The following is a 17,679-nucleotide window of genomic DNA, read 5'->3' as shown; positions in this document are numbered from 1 at the left end:
TCCGGTATCCCACAAGGCAAAAACACTTAATACTTAATTCCTAATTAATAATAATTCAATTAATTGTTTTCTTTTTCCAGGTATCGGTACACAAATCATAAAGCAGTTAAGTTCAATTTTAAGAATATTATACTTTAGGCCTTAGTATAGGCAATCCTAGACTGTTCTTATAAAAAAGCTGCAGAAAATGGCTTTCCAGCAGAACAAAGAATCGCCAGTTGCCAACGTACCTCCACCTCCATTTATTAAGCCTTCTTTTCCATATCTGTCATAGATGTCACGTTTTTTAGCTACAAGAAGAAGTTGTACATTGTATCAGTAAATAAGCACAATAAATTTGTAAAAAAAATAATAATAAAAAAAGAAACACTTCACTGGTCTTCTCAGCTAAGCATCTTTTCAAAGCTAGTTTATTTAACAAAGTTCAGAGAAGAAACTGGTAAACATTTTTTGTTGAAGACTACCAAAGCAGTTCAGGTTCAGAAAGAGTAGACATCATTTTACACTTACTACCATGTAAGTTATAGAATCTTAGGTCCCCTTGTATTAGAAAAAAAAATACTGCTGTATATGGATAAACCTCAAAAGGATATTTGTCTTTATGTAACTACCATGGAAAGCTTTTGGCTGTAAAGCTCTGGGATTCAACTGCCCAAGTTGGTCAAAACCTGACTAGATAAAGCTCTGATCACCCCTCTCCAAGAAAGAAGATTCCACAGGCTCTCTGGCAAACTGTTCCTTGTGCTTAAGCATTTTCACTGTTAACATTTTGTTCCTTTTCTTAACTGGAACATCCCCTGTTGCAGATCTTGATCACTGCCTCTTTGCCTTTTATAGTGCAAGACCAAGCTCATCGTGACAAAGTAGTAAGAAAGGAAGAACAGGGTTTTGTGTGACTATAAACTCAATTATAACCACTTCTATTTTAATAAGGAGACCAAAAAGTTGTTAAAAAAATTCCATGGAAGGATTTGACTCAAACTGCTTGCTCTCTATTATTTCAGAAGACATGGAATGCTCTTCATTTCACTGCAGACCAGCATCCCAGTACCCACGAGTAAGGGAGAGAAAACAAGTTCCACATTACTGCATAAGATCAGCCTGCACTGTTGGCACTGGAGGGGAACCCGAGTATCTTGCTTGCACCTCTCTGGAAGCATCAGTCAGGACATCTGATTTTAGACTCTTTATGTTAATGTGTTATTCCCACTATAATCTTTTCAGTGGAAGATGTTTTTGAAATTTAAATAGCATAACTGAAAGAAAACACAGTCACCTCAAACAACTACTGAAGAGTAAAATACTTCCTCTGGGCTAACAGAACTCCGATTTTATATACTGATTATCATTTAGAAATTATGGAAACTTGCCATAGGTACACACATACACGCACACAGAGCAAAGTCTACTTCAGTACCTTTGGTATTGCATTTCTAGAACCCAAATAAAGGGGGTTAACCTACCCCATCAATTAAAAATGGACACAGAACAAACTGTCAGAAGCAGCAGAAAACAGCGAGTAAGACCTGACAACTCAAAAAGCCTGAAGTTCACCTTGAAAAAACTTTAATGTTCTTGAAACCTCAAGACAACAGTGTCATATGATCAGACATTTTAACATCTTCTGCATACGTAATCCCTTACATAACTACTCTTCTGACAAAAATCCGTCTTCATTCAAGCCTGTGATGGTGTCAGAAACTTTATTAAGCTTGCAGGACAACTGACTGCCCCTCAACCACTGGGCTCAGGATTTAGTTACCCTTATGGACAGGTGAACATTAAGATGCCAGTAACTTTGGTTTGGTATACGTCCAAGAACAGGAAACATTTTTAGAACATGTTCTAAAATTCCAGCAATGTATTGTTTCCAAAGAACTTAAAGATACATACACTACCCAAATCAGTACTCTACTTTCATCTTACTCAAAGAGTTTGCTTAAATAGGTGAAACTACTTTAGAAGATGAAAGTTCATAAATTCAGTTTTATTTCTCTCATGCCAATTAAGAATCAAAAATCGAATCGAAGACACACGGTGTACAAGACAGCCGAACCAGGCCAAATTCTGAAAGGTAATCTAGATGCTGCAGCTATTTTAAACAGAGCTTTCCCAAGCTCACTGGTTTCAGGTGAAATCAAGGACACTTCAGAAATAGAACACAGACAGCTGCAGTCAATTATAGAGGAAAATAATCAAAGTTGCTTAAATCACTTCATTATGATTCAGACTGCAGAAGTTAATGCTGCTTTTCAAGCAAAAAGACACAGGTGAACTAAAAACTGAATTCCTGCACCACATGGGTTAGGCTGAGCAACTGATTTCAATTAACACTTCTGTAGTTATGGTAACATCAGTTTGACCTCCTTAGATAAAAGTGGATCTTAGTGGCTACAAACACCTTTTCAGACATTTACACGCAGGGCCCAGCCTAGCAAATACAGGATTTCAGCTTCTAGAAGGAAATTGTCTGGGTTACTCATCTAGAGAGATACTGAATTTTCAGTTTCAAAATTTCTGCTCATTCTGTCTCATCTGCAGGCTTCTGCCCCCTCCCCCCCCCACCCACTTTTGCACAGGAAGTAGTCTAGCTGCATGGAAAGATAAGGTTAAAATACCCCTTTCAAACTATCATGAATTTTCTCCTCAGCATTTTCAGTCTTAAACTGACAACCCAGCAACCTGCAGTGCAAAAGTCCTTTTAAAATACCTACCATCTGACAGAACTTCATAGGCCTCGGCTACTTGTTTAAATTGCTGCTCTGCTTCTTCTTTATTTTCTGGATTCTTATCAGGGTGCCATTTTAATGCCAATTTACGGTACCTAATTGGAAGGAAATAAAATGGTATTTTACTTTGAAATGAAGAAATATACTATAAACATAGACTAGATATCAGGAAGAAACTCTTTACTGTGAGGGTGGTGAGACACTGGCACAGGTTGCCCAGCAAGGTTGTGAATGCCCCCTCCCTAGAGGCGTTCAAGGCCAGGCTGGATGGGGCTTTGAGCAATCTGGTCTAGAGGGAGATGTCCCTGCCTGTAGCAGGGGGGCTGGAACAAGATGATCTTGAAGGTCCCTTCTAACCCAAACCATTCCATGATTCTCAATACAAAATGTGTCAAACTAGTTTTCAAGGACTAAGGTACTTTTCAATTTCCCAGTGCTTTATATCTTGCCCCTAGACCAGCATCAACAGATTTTGCAGGTATACAAAGAACTGTCTAACCATGATTTGCTTTAAAAAAGTAATTTTAAAAATTGGAGTTCTTTAGCTACTTGGAGATTTATTATTCCTGAGTGTTTCTGAACTCAAGGCAGGCGTAGTAAAACATTCCAGAACATTTCTGCTATATGCTTCTTCTTAAAAGCTCCATACTCCAACTACACCGTACCACAATCAACTACTGTAAGCATCGAGAGTACTCTTCTGATCCAAACAGAGATGATAAAGCTCCAAGAGCATCTCAGTAACTAATTGTGGTAGCACCTAACATCAGTGGCACATTTTTATGTTTTATGTATACACATACATAAACTTGTATACAATCCCGATCCTCAAAATGGATATTTTAGGCTAAGTGTTCAAAACTACTTAGGGGAGCAAAGCTAAGCTTGTGCTAATGTTGATTTGGAGCATTTCACACAGTCATGCAGCATTGCAGTTCAAATTTTGAGTTGACATAGATGTATGTTCAGGAATTTGCACAAGAACAAGGGACAAAAAAAACAAACTGCCAGGCACGAGTGCAATTTGATTAATTGTAATGCAGGGCACCCAGGAGAAGGCAAGATAAACACAGCGTTTCTAGGTCACTCAAAACTGCATCTTAATGTCAAACATTTTTGGTATACTAGGAACATGTACTATGGGAACTTCTCCTCCCAATAGTTTGCTGAAAAGTAAACAGTATCTTTTAGGGAAAAACAAAAGGCAGTATGCCAAATACTTGTTAATAACTTAGAAATCTAAGCACCTCTGCAAATGGATGGCAAGATGAGTTGCAGTTCAGCCACAGAGTATTACCTCAGATGATGACTATTCACCCAAGTATTGAAAACAAAGTGGTTATGTTTGCTCCTTAAAATATCCCATATATACCAAAGTGATACCTACGCTTTTTTAATATCTTCTGCTGAGGCATGCTTCTGCACTCCCAGAACTTCATAGTAATCCACCATGTTTCAGCAGTTGTCTTGGTAACAACAGGTGGGACTTTCAAATCCTGCAACAACAAGAGCTTGTAAATGAAATCTGTACACTAATGCTACATCATTCAAAAAATAAATAAATAAATCAAGGCAGAACCTAGCATGTGCTAGTACCAAACCTGATCTAGTAAGTGATTGCTTTTAAGAAGTCAAATGTTCCAAACATACACACACAAGAAAAAGAAAGATCCGCTTATTTTAGGTTGATACGAGCCAATTACTTTGATCCTAATTCGGATTCACATTCTTTAATTTCACTGAAACACTGAAGTGTGAAGAAATTAAGAAAAACATCAGGTTCCTGAAATAAATTCGACGGAAAAGTTGGTTTTTATCACTACAATAAGAAGGAATTGTCCTGTACACCATCAATTTTATATACACACGAATAACTTCTGAATGCAAAAGCAATCACGAATCATATTACTTTATGGCACCTAAGTGATATCTTAAGCACATGAGTGTAAGCACACAGTGATGTTTTTCCACACTACTTTTTAGGAGCCTTTCCTGTATTCAGATCTTGACAGAAAAATCACATGTTATCAAAGCTATCAAATGCCATTACTTTTATGTTTACCAACAGCAAGTACATAGCCAGAAAAGATCACTGCAATGAAGGCTAACCAAGCAACTCAAATAAGGAAGCTGTTCATATTCCTTAGAATGAGAGAACAGAGTTTTCACAGGAACAAAAATAAACTGAAAGCTTTTTTCTCCCTTCAAGTCACTCAGTGTTTTCTCTTTCAGTCCAGATAGTTTCATTTTTACATTCTTTAACAGAAGTGCTGTAAGAATCAAGCACAACAGTCTGAAATATAAGTACTCTACTGATATTACATGCATCTTTCAATACCCTGAGATACAAACATTAAAGTGAGACCTCCTTTTAAAATAATTTGGTACGTCTTCAAAATAACATTGCTGTTGCAGGTTAAAGCTGAATGAATTTATAAAGGGGGGACGTGGATACACACACATTTCCTCAAATGGCAGGTGCTGGCTTCAACTGGCATTGCCACACAGCTTCCCTCCCCGCTACCGACACAAGCAAACATCCAGCTACGTGCTTTTTGCAATCTAGTTAACCACAGAGTCCCACAGGCACTGAGAACATTAAAGTGCAGCAGGTAAGGAAACCTCTAATTGACTCTGCCCTTTGATGAAACCTCCACACTGAAACAAACAGCAAGGGCATAGTTAATAACGCAACCAACACTAAGAAGGGATGCTGGAAGACACACAGTAAAATGAACATCAAGAATGCCAATACACATATAATAAGAGCAAGCTTCAATATGTAAACAGGTTACAAGTTAACAGGTTACAAAAAATAACCCAGGATACTTGACTATCAAGCAGCCTAGCAAGATTTGCTGTTCCCCAAACGAATGAGCAGAAGAGCCCTACTACCACACAGATGAGGAGCACGGTTTGCACGGGTTAAGTACATTATCCAACCTTGGAGCCAATCATCACGAGCAACAGTATGTGTAGAACATACACGTTACAGAAAGGAACTAAAGGAAAAAAAGCCAGCGTGTGTTTGCATGTTGTATCTTCTGTGGATGTGGTATTGCTCAGTTTTTACCTGCCACCAACATGACACACGCAGTTAAGACATGTGAGCAGCTCTGCAGAAAGCAAACCGCTCGCGTTCTCTCACTCAACCATTCAGGCAACAGAAAGAGTTCATCTACAATTAATCAACATTTCTATCTGCTAGTCACCATAAAGCATAAACTGCCCTGCTACAATGTCAGGCATCATAGGAATGTTTTCTTGTGTCTGAGAAAGTTTTAACAATATTTACATAAAGAAAATTCATTTGAAGCTTTTTCTACCAACCAGCTTAGGCAAAACATACTAAACCACAGAACAGATAGCATCAGCTAACATTCTGTCCCTTAAAAACACTTGGATTTCTGCGCAGCACCCAGTAAGCAGGGGAAAAAAAAAAACCTCACAAACTAGAGAAGACACCCGCCCACAATCTTTCTAGGAAAAAGAAAATTAAAATATTTACTCGGGAAAACCACCACCATCAGCTTGCAACAAAACAGAAAACAGTTACCATCAGTAGCTTAAAGGCAGTAGTAACCTGCATGGTTAAAATGCCCCAGTGATTCCAAGAAACAAACCAGCTTCCCCCCTGCAAAGCAAAACCCAGAACTACTCAACTCTCCTAATCAAAACAACAAAGATCTTTTCCCCATCTCAAACACGTCAAATTGTCTTCAAATGCACGAACACGTCTCATTAACTAGGCATTCATGAGTTTTTTCCTTCCATGAGGAATCCAGCCCACATTAATTAATTTGCCACCTCCAACCACAGAAAACCTTCAAAGCCTCTGAAGAAAAATCAAGTAAAATCATTCCAGAAGAGAGAAACTTTTCATAACCTTGGTTTTCTGCTTGCAAAAACATACAGCTGCTCGTATGCGTCACTGCACTATGTTTACAGGATTCTATCAGCTATTCCAACTCCTTCTGAGCAAGGAGAAACCCAACTGCCAAACATTCATGTGAACTACGAGTTCTCACAGATTTCTCAGACCTCACCGGTGAAGTTCTGGCTTACCAAGGAGAAGCACAGAACGCTCATTTTGATACAAAGCAACCAACGTGACGAGGCTTGAGACCTTCCTCTTACAGTGAAGGCCAAAGCTGTATCATTTCAGAATGATCTTATAACCTGTCTCATAGCCTCTCTATGCAATGAAGTCCTCAGCTACATAAAAGGCATGAGAACATTTACAGAAGATCTGTAGAGAACCATAGACTTCTATAAGACCAGATGACAGGGAAAAGAGATAATTTATCAGATGCGCAGCCTTCCGGAATGACAAAGCAGCAGCCCAAACTAAATAGGGAGGAGAGGAAGGTACCTAAATGAGAAGTTATTAAATCAGTCAGGAGTGAATTTAGACAACAAGGGCCACATGACCTTTGCAGTCAGAAAGTTATCTATTCCTGGCCATGAAGCAATGGTGCAGCAAGGATAGTCCTGAAAGATTCCAGAACAGCTCAAGCTTAGTGACTAGTTCAGTCACCTGGTAGAGGGAGATCGGGTTCCAAATTCCCTGAGTCACGCAATTTACCGAAGAAGCCAGTATCGACACCCTGTGAGTGCTGCCCAGCTACCCAAGCCCTCCTACCTGCCTGCTTTCCACACCTGAACCATTACATCCAGGAAGGAATACAGGAGAACACCTCTTCTGAAGCCCAGCTCACCTTCAGCTTGGGTCTGACCTGCTCAGTAGCAACCTAGCGATTTAGAGATGTGTCCAGTATGTCAACAGATGATGCTCGCGCAGCAGCTGACGCACGTGCTCTAGGATCTTTGAGAATTACAACCTGTGATTAAGAAAATATGATTTCTCACATTCCAAGAGTTTTTATTAGAGAGCAGCGTGTCGGACCTACTGAGATTTTACACTCCTTCAAAGAACGAGAAACACTCCAAGGAGCATTAGTACTGCTCAATGCGGAGCCATGGAAAGGATGGCATGCAACACACACTCAGGTTTTTCTAGCATCTCTTCAACTGATTTTTATATAGCTAGGATACTTTTGCTAAGTCTTATTATTTACAGTCCGGTAAACTCAGAGGCATACCCTAATATTTTCAGGCTGAAAATAACAACCTTTGGATGAAATTCAGTCACGTCAATTTCTCATCGCCTACAGATTTCGAATATAATCCCTGAATTGTAATGACTTGCCTACTCCATCCTTCCAAGCAAATCTTCTGGAAGAAGGGTAAAAAATCATAAAGCACTAACAGCCATAGAAAACAGTGCACGTAACTCTTCAGCACAGAGCCCCACTCACACAACAAGCAAGTCCATTTCACCTAGCACAACAGACTAAGCTGTATGAAAAACCTCTGCACTTTTAACTTCCACTGACCCCAACTCAGAGAAGCCAGCTAAGAATTTCATTTCACAGGCTCCAGAAACTGGTTTCTTTCATGAAAAATGTAAACACACAGTATAATTGAAGTTAGCAAAATGTACTTAAATAACAATGTTTATCCTCATCACATTATACTACCAAGCATCTCTGTGAGATGAATCTAACGAAATCAGCATTCCAAAAAGCTTAGTTTAATCACATGTTTACAGCAAACATCCTGTCCCCATGTTAGAAAACACTTCTCCTGAAGTCGTTTTCCGAGTCCTTCTAATTTTACTTAAGCCAACCAAAGAAATAATGTTAAACATCAACTTCTTTTCAGAACGACGAAGACAGACTTCCACACATTTAGACTACGTTTTAAGACAGAAAACAGCTTGTCCTAATCAAAGGAAATTTTTGGCACACAAGTCTTAATAAAAGCTCTTCTACAAAGTAGCTACGAACGGCCTCAGTCATCTCATCTGAGCTGCAAAACCCTTCAGTACAGAACTGCCTACAGCAGAGGGGAGAAAGGCAGGCACGGCGTAGAGGTCAGTACAAAACAAATCGGACATACAGAAAAAGATTTTCTATTGCAAAAACAGACTTGGTTTTAAGATTAGCCTGCTTGTCGTAACTTCAAATTTCACAGTAAGCACAGGCTTCCACATCATTAAAAAAAACACAATTTAATTAAAAAAAAATCTTTGGGGCAGGAGAGCTTGTAAAAATAAGTTAGTAAATGTAACATTTATGAGAGCTCAAAACTGAAAGACCCCAAAAAACCCTGACATATCTGAAGACAAGTCTCTTAACCTGGAAAGTTACTTACTAAAATATGGGCAGATGTTTCAGATATTCCTATATATATTCCTGAAGATTGAACACTGAGTTCTCACCAATATCCCACCAATATCCGTGGTATTTCAGAAACATATTGGCAAGAAACAGAAAACAAATTAAACCTACAACTAGTAACTTTAGGACTGACTTTTGTCAGTAATTAAATAAATAAACAGAATAATGCTTTAAGTCCAAACTTAAGAGAAATCTAACATCCATTCAAATGTAGTATTTCATTCAAAAGCAGACATAATTTCAACCTACTAACATCATCAACTAGAATCATATAATTGTTTGAGTTGGAAGAGACCCTTAAGGGTCAACTGGTCCAACTCCCTGCAATGAACAGGGAGCCCTACAGCTCCATCAGGTGCTCAGAGCCTGTCCAGCCTGACCTTGAGTCTCTCCAGGGACAAGGCATCCTCCACCTCCCTGGGCAACCTGAGCCAGCGCCTCACCATCCTCACTGTGATAGAGTTTTTCCTTATATCCAACCTAAATCTCTTCTCTTTTAGTTTGAAAGCATTTCCCCTTGTCCTGTCACCATAGACACTGCTAAAGAGTCTGTCCCCTTCTTTCTTACAGCCTCCCTTTAGACACTGACAGGCCACTCTCAGGTCTCCCCAGAGCCTTCTCTTCTCCAGGCTGCACAGCCCCAGCTCTCTCAGCCTGTCCTCGTAGGAGAGCTGTTCCATCCCGGGGATCATTTTTGTGGCCCTCCTCCGGACATGCTCCAATAGCTCCATGTCTCTCAGTACAGAGGACTCAACATCTGGATGCAGCACTTTCAATTTAAATCCACACTGAAATAAACAATCATCCTATCTAAGATCCAACAAGTCTTGACAAAGCTAAGTAGCTTCTCACTGATTTTTCCATTCTATTTATAAATAAACATTACGGGCAAAGGAGTAAACCACGAGAATACTGAATCTCACATAACTAGAGTTGAAAATTCAGGCAATCCGTTCAGTTCGAAGCATCACAAGTTCTAAGGCAAGGACCACAAGGCCTGCTCCACACAGGGAGCCCTATGCATTGACATGAGTGACACGCACCCTCTCCCACAGCCAGCAGCACAAGAGCAGAACGCTGCTAACACGCACGGCTGCATCACTCTCCCCAACCTCGTGTGACATTTCCATCAATGCCAGACCCAACTCAGTGCCTCCGGACTCACATGAAAACACAAACATCACCCTGATCCAGCACAACCTCACCTCAAATGTGTCGAAAAGATGGTGGTGTATTGAAAATTTTACAGTTAAAAATACGTATTAGGCTCCATAGTGGAGTCCAAATACTACTAGGAACTGATATGCCACTGATACTGAAATGAGTGGTTAACATTATTTCCTAATATCCCACCAGAACTACAACTCCTGTACTTTACAGACGTGAAGCCTTACATGGCTTCTCCCAAAATCCAGCCAAGCCGTATTAGCAAACCACCTCAATCCAGGAAAGAAAGAAAATAGCAGAGAAAGGGCTGTTTGGGTAAGAACAGTGCAGTCAGAAAGCACAAGTACTGAAAGAGACAAATCTGACAGAGCTGCTTCCAGGCAGAATTATCATTACTAACAGCACAGTTTACATCACATTGCTAGTCAAAGTGGCAATACATATTTCTCCTCCAGTGTTTGTGGTTATTGAAGAAAATGTAATCCTAATTTGACTCGCCTCTCAAAGAGGCTCCTGCTCTCCACTGAACAGCAGCATGAGGGGCAAGAGTGGGAAACAAAATTATCCAAGCATTGTGCATTACCTCAGTATTTCAGCTGTTTAAAACTAGAAGTAAAAGAAACAGGCAAAAAAAAAGTAATCAGAGACAAGATTGGTAAATACATTCACTCACTCAGCCAAACAAATCTCCTCTGACAACCTAATCCAGCAAACTAAATGGCACTTTAACAACCAAGCTCTTGATCATCAGCTGAATATAATTCCTAACGAAAGTACAACCATCTCCAAAGGCTAAACACAAATCAAGGTCAGCGAGCAGCGGGAAGCGCAGCCTCGGAGGACCAAGGGACAGGGCGTGCTGCGAGCAGCTGGACTGACACCCTGCCAACACCTTGTTCTTCATATGCTGACACTTCACACCATAAAAACATCAAGACTAGATCGGCTACGCAACATCAAAAACATTACCATTTACGCATTATCATTATTTTAAATTTAACTTTAGCAACGTTACCTTGTCCAGATTGGAACCGGCAACCAGTTTATTGTTAGCAGAATTTGAAAGGAAATCCACCCCAAATGTCTGAAGAACCTTTTCTGCTATCTTCTGTGGGCTAAAGTATGTTGCACAGGTTTTCAGTAGCCAGCCAGTGTGCTGACAAACTGCAACACCGTGTAAACTCTTGCAACAAGCAGAAATACTAACCATAAATAACTTTGAGAGCTCAGTCAGAAGTGCAGCAGATACTGACCATGACAACAGCAATCAGCCTTACACTGAGCTTCAGCTCAGCTTGGAACCTGGCAACACCCTGTTTCAAAACACTGCTGCCTTCACCCACAACAAAACTTAGTTCTGACCCTGCTCTGAGTTACTAAAAGGAAAACGGAAAAAAAAAAAGGAAGAAAAAAAAGAAGAAATAAAGAAGAAGACAGAAAACGAGGTGTTTAGTTTACAAACGTGTCAAAAACGCTCAGTGAACAAAGGAAGCTGAAGCTAAGAAGCCTGTTCAATTGGCTCCAGAGCCCTGTCCGAACACACGCTCCTCGCTTTTTGAAGCTGAAACCAGCCCAAGCATAAGCAGAAGCGCGGATTTTCCCCACCTAAGCCTTCTCTGCTCTCGGTAATCACGAGGCAAAGCCGATCAGGGACAGCAAAGCCCGGGGATCCCACAGTTCCCCGCCTCCCCCGCGCGCTGCGGGCTGAGCCCAAGGCAGCCCGTACGCAAACTCCCTCCTTTCTTCCCACCCGCCCTGCCTCCCGGCCCCAGCTCCCCGCCGCCCACTCCGGCCTAGCGAAGCCGCCACCGCGCAGCTCCCGCTGGCTCGGGAGAAACCCCCGGGGCCGGCGGCAGTTCAGCGCAGCGCCCAGCATGGCGGCACCGGGCCTCCGACACCGCGCTCGGGGCCCAGTCCCAGCAGCGCTGCCGCTAAGAGCCGCGGCCCGGCTCAGGCATCGGCTCTCCCTCCCTCCCGCTCGCTCACTCTCCCTCTCTCCCCGCACGGCCAAACGACGCCTGCCCGCGGCCCGGCCCCGCACTCACCCGCTGCGGTGCCTGCGCAGCGCTGCCGCAACCTCCCCGCCGGCAGCCCAGGACAACGGCAACGGCGGCGGTTCCCCTCAGCCGCAAACAGGAAGTCGCGTCACGAGCGCCGTCACTTCCGCCAGGCTGTTTCCGGAAGTTTCTCGAAAGGCGCGCTAGCCACCTGCGCCTGCCCAGCCGCGCGCACGCAAGCGCGGGCGCGGTGCGCCCCCTGCTGGCGATGGGCGGCGCTGCGGCGCGGGGCGCGACTTTGGGATCGTCTGGGGGAGGGGTGGCCGCTTCCAACCGCCACAACGGTCACCTCCCCTCACACAGCAGCGCGTGGAAGTCCCTGCGTTTGTTTGAGGGACAAAAATTAAAACAAGAGGAATCCCTAAGGGTGCTGCTAGGGGGAAAAGACATGAATAACTCTTTGGCACAGTAAGGTTAGACGTTACAAGTGAGAAGACGCATGTTCTTCACATGCTCTTCCCTTTCACGAACTTTAGACTCAACAACTGCAACCATCGCACTTCAGTTTTTAATGCCAGTTTCCCCGTTTTCCAGCTGGCACATGAGCGGGTCCTTACGCCCACACTGTGCTGTGTGAATATATTTAAGCATCCCTTTGGTGATATTTGAGGATGTGGTATCCTGAGAGCAAAGTATAAGCAGCCAGATTGTTCTTCTCTTCTAAAAAAAAAAAAAAAAGTGGATTAAATCCATGATTTAAATTGCTGTCAGATTATAGTTCTTTGATCTAGGCCTTTACACAGCAAAATCAGTATCCCAAAATTACGGTTGTAAAACAATGTGAACGTAGCTTGTCCCACCAGACCTGAGCTGCCCTTGCAGAGCCATGTAGGTGGTTGTCTGCAATGCTCCATTTCTGACGGATTTCTCCAGGCACAGTCAGCTCTGGCACTGCACTGAGGCAGAAGCCCAACACAGTCACATCTAAACAGTTCTGCAGGACGCAGCTCATCCTAGGGCACTAGTGCAGGGTGCTAGAGGACTTCCATGGACTTGGTGAAATTCAGAAACATGACAGAGGTAGCAGCTAAGAGATTTCTATTTATACAGAATCGCAGAACCATAGAATCATGCAGGTTGTAAAAGACCTTTAAGATCAAGTTCAACCATTCCCCTAGACACTACAAGTCCTCGGCTAAAACACATCCCTAACTGCTACATCCATACCTCTCTTAAATACCTCCAGGGATGGGGACCCCACCAAGTACAGAGGGGCAATCACTTCCCTCATCCTGCTGGCCACACAATTCCTCATACAGGCCAGGATGCCACGGGCCTTCTTGGCCACCTGGGCACTCTGCTGGCTAGTGTTCAGCCAGCTGTCAACCAGCACACCCAGGTCCTTTCCAGCCAGTCTGCCCCATGCCTATAGTGCTGCATGGAGTTGTTATGGCCCAAGTGCAGCACCCAGCATTTAGCATCATAGGTCCTATGAGCAGGGAGAAATAACTGCACGGGCTCCATGCTGATGTCACCTCTAACACAGCAGACATTGCTGCTCAGTTTCAACCGAAGGAAGAAGTCTCTGCTTCTCATCTGTGGTGTCAGGCTCCCCCTGTTGGTAAATGACCAATCATTCCAGCTGAAGTCACCTTTCCAAGATGTCAGCTCAGCCTCCAGGCTAATGTTATCTGTTATGTGTCCACCCGCAGCTCACAAGAAATATTGTGGCAATGATTGCTTTACTTTTAAGAGGAGTACTCTGATAAAAATATTCATAACGATAGTTAACTACTGCTGAACCACCTTTTCACCCTCACTTTCCCTCATTCAAGCTGCATAGTTGAGGTATCACTGAGCAGGGCTGACTAGTTCCACAAGAGTTCGTTACAATTCTTCTCATCCATGGTTTGATTTGCTCTCTATATTCAGTCACACTCATTTCAGTTAAGATTTCTCAGAACTATTATTTAAGCTTTAACATTAGTCACATTTCGGTGTCTTACAGTAGGACAGAAGTCCTCAAAAAAGAACTGGCTGCCTCAGTGTTTTCCATGCAGTAGAAGGATCTTGCAGTCTCTGTATAAAGAAAGTTAACACAGGAAAAGAAAAGGAAGAGGAACAACTTTAGGTAAAGAGCCCAAACCACATTCTCACCTGAAGTAATATCCTGAGAAAGACTTTAGAGGTAGGACTTGTAGGAAGAGGAAACGTTTGATTCGATCTGCTGATAAGATTAATACAACAGAAAAACTTTTTGATCCAGAAACCTTCTGCACCTTTACAAAGATATTTGCAAAGTAGGAATTGAAAGTGTTTTGTGTTTGTATGGCTGGCTGCTTGCAGAAAAAGCTTGGAACATTGTTAATTGTGTTAAGGAGCAACAAACCTGATGGTCCTGACAGAGGGGCTGGGATCAGTGTTCCAATAGCAGCAGCTGATAAGGTATGGTGGCTTTGTAGGAGCAGGTATGGAAGACTTGGGCAGACCTGGGCTGGGATCCAAGTCCTGAGTCCTAAGTCAGAATCATTTCTGTTATCAGAGGATCTTCATTGCTCAGGAATTTTCAGCTCTCACCTTGGAACACGAGGCAAGACCAGTTTTCACTTTTACATAACTTCAGCTGCTCAGCAGTTAAGCATCACAGCTCAAACCCTCTGACTGTGAAGAATGAGAGAAGGAGGGGCATCTCCAGGGCACGATTTGTTCTACCCACTTTGGCGATGTGTATCGTTAAAGAACGAACCGCCCTCTGGATCTCCGAGTTGCCTCTGTCATCGGTAGCGCCCAGACAGACACCTCCCAAAGGGCAGAAGCCAAGCGGGGTGAACCCAGGCCCAACTGGTAGCTATAACCTAACGGTGGAACCGTGTGGCATCAGACCAGGAGGTATCAGCTATTCACATTGTTCCCAGATTCTTTTTTTTAAATCATTTTTTATTACTTATGGAGGTCAATTATGAAAAGCCCATCAGAACATAAGAAATGCTTGAAAATGCTGCATTAGAGAGAGATTAATATTAGTTTCTTTGATGTAGTAATGGCTGGAGCCTTCTTGGCCTGCTGCTCTGGTCTGCCGCTTAATGAATCCAGTTTTTCTATTTACAGATTCTATTTTTGGTATTAGCAAAGAACATATGTATCAATGACTGTTCTCACATCATTTAATTATAGTGATACTGGCAAAGTAATTCTGGAAAGTGCCACTTAACTAAATATAAGCATTAACTTTTTTTGCTGATAGCTTATCAGAAACAATTAGTCTTGAAATATGGGCAATACACCTAACATTTGAAACTTTAAGCAGAAGCTTTAAAAGCACAAAATAATCAATTATCATTAGAACTCTCCCAAGCTTTTCTGCTGAGCACAACCCGTTTTCATTTGTATGGAGCTTCTTAGGTAATCAATAGGATGCAGGTTTATCTGGATTCCTCTTTGTAACCAAAAGCTTGAGCAGAGAGGATGTTTCTGAGGAGCAGCTGAAGCATTTCAGGATAGCTGGTGTTTTCTCCAACTCCTCATAAAGCATCAGGTGTATTCTACTGATTATTTGGGATGTGCAGACAACATCCTGAAGACAGCTGCTGGCAGCCAGAAGATCTCACAGCCTGTGACAAGTGCTTATTCCTCGCAAGGATGGCTTGATCAGTATTTCTATTAATTAATTTGATCTGAGATATGATTTCTTATCTGTACGCCAACGGCAAATATGTGTTAATTCTATGCCGTTTTGTCATCAATAGCCAGATCGGTCTAACGGGTCAGTACATCCCAAACAACTGCACAGAACTCTGAGCTCTGCCACTGTTGGTCTGAAAGCACAGAGGTGAAAAATACCATGCAGAGCAGCAACGAAAATCAATCATTCTTAATTAAAGATACAAAGGATAGAAGGAAGTCATTTCTTCAGAAGGTGACAGCACACAGCAAAACTGCACAGCAGCTGATGAGAAAGGCTTTTCCTGGCTCTAACATTTGGGGAAGCAGAATTAGCAGGATGATCTGCAATAACACCATCTGGTGAGCGCACGTTTCCTTCTTCAGCAATCAAGAACTATGTGCAACTATAAACACAGAATAAAAGAGAAATAAAGCAAAACTACCTTTTGTAACATGCAAATGTTGCATAGAACGAACTAATGGCTGCTCTGGGAAGGCAGAAAAGAATAATCTTGAATATATGGGACATTTGAGCAAACTGTTCCTATGAATACACTAAATACTGAAACAGAATACATGTTTTCAACAGAGCGGAAGATAGTTTTTCAAAGAGTGTCAGTGCTCTCAATTACGCTGTTGGAGACACAGAATGAAAGCTAAACCTTACGGTTGAGGCTGGGCTCACAGCAGGAACTGCAGAGCTTGACAACTGAACTTAGACATCATCACGAAGCTGCGGTAACTTCGAGACCAGTGAAGGGTCTGTATTAGCTCTGCTGTTATAAGGTGTGGAATACTATCAAACTTTAGCCAGAGACCTCCAAATTTACTGCAGAATGAAAGAAAAGAGCGTTTCCGCAAAGTTTCAAGAAAACTCAAATTATTTTATTCACAAAAGCATAAGTCAATAAAAATATAGATATCCTGATCAGTTTTACAGACCATGTTCGTTTCTCCTTTACTGACAGGCAAAGCAACATGGAAAATAAAATAACAAGCATTTACATCACAAACCATTATCAACAGAGACTCATGTATGAGCAAATATGTTTTAAAGTTTTTGCATATAAATACAAAAAAAAAATTACAGTTCCAACAAAACATTCCAAGAATAACAGCTTGTTTTTTCTTGTTTCTGTGCTGTACTGTTTTTCAGTGATGGGAAGAGCATGTGCTGTGTCATCAGCATTTAACAAATTGCTTCTGGTTTAAACCGAAATTCAGCATGTACTCACTGCACTGCTTGAAGTCTTTTCTTTGATTTCCAAACCTCTTCGTAGATCAAGTTAGGATGTTCCTACTAGATTATTCAAGTGATGCCAAAAACCTTGTTCACACTGCTACTAATAGCATCAAGGAGCTCATTTTACCTTCATTATGGAGCACCCCACAGAAAACTAACTGAAGGTATCCTTGTTCAAACTAGTACCAGCTCAGTGTTCACTTGTGAAGCTGGTGCCACATCTCTCCTTGCTGATGGAAATTTTCCCTAGAAATGAAAAGTGAGCTTTGCAAAATGCCTATCAGCATGGCTTCTTGGCACCATGGAAAATAACTGAGATAACTAACAAGGCAAGCCGCTCCTGCAGGGCTTTGTTTTAATATCCAGCAAGGACTAAACTTACATCCAGAAAAACTTTCACCAAGAGACAAAGGCCAAGTGCCGAATTTATTCTTTTCTCTTTTATTCCTTTTAACTGTGGAGAGACAAAGAATTTGTACTCTTTCCATCATAAAGATGGATTATTTTAGCCTATTTTTAAAGTTTATTTGAAAAGCCAAGCAGAAAATGCTGCTGTTTTCCAAAAAGCAAGAACTGAACCAGGAGGAAAGCACACAGAAGTGTGAAGAACTGACTGTAAGGAAGGGCTGTCTCACACA

General features: G+C 41.9%; 1 protein-coding gene across 1 annotated transcript in view; it reads right to left on the bottom strand.

The window, feature by feature from the left end:
- DNAJB6 (DnaJ heat shock protein family (Hsp40) member B6) overlaps nucleotides 1-12,329 on the bottom strand; it is a 49,278-nt gene extending 36,949 nt beyond the window's left edge. The window contains exons 1-4 of the mRNA XM_021388973.1: nucleotides 12,184-12,329; nucleotides 4,117-4,225; nucleotides 2,715-2,824; nucleotides 231-290 (exon numbers count right to left, since the gene is read on the bottom strand). Coding sequence (XP_021244648.1) covers nucleotides 231-290; nucleotides 2,715-2,824; nucleotides 4,117-4,181 — 235 coding nt within the window. The 5' untranslated portion in view covers nucleotides 4,182-4,225; nucleotides 12,184-12,329. The remainder of the gene's footprint in view (nucleotides 1-230; nucleotides 291-2,714; nucleotides 2,825-4,116; nucleotides 4,226-12,183) is intronic.

The sequence above is a fragment of the Numida meleagris genome, chromosome 2 (genome assembly GCF_002078875.1).
Source record: "Numida meleagris isolate 19003 breed g44 Domestic line chromosome 2, NumMel1.0, whole genome shotgun sequence".
In the NCBI taxonomy this organism is placed as follows: domain Eukaryota; kingdom Metazoa; phylum Chordata; class Aves; order Galliformes; family Numididae; genus Numida; species Numida meleagris.
This window is presented reverse-complemented; position numbering and strand designations above follow the sequence as displayed.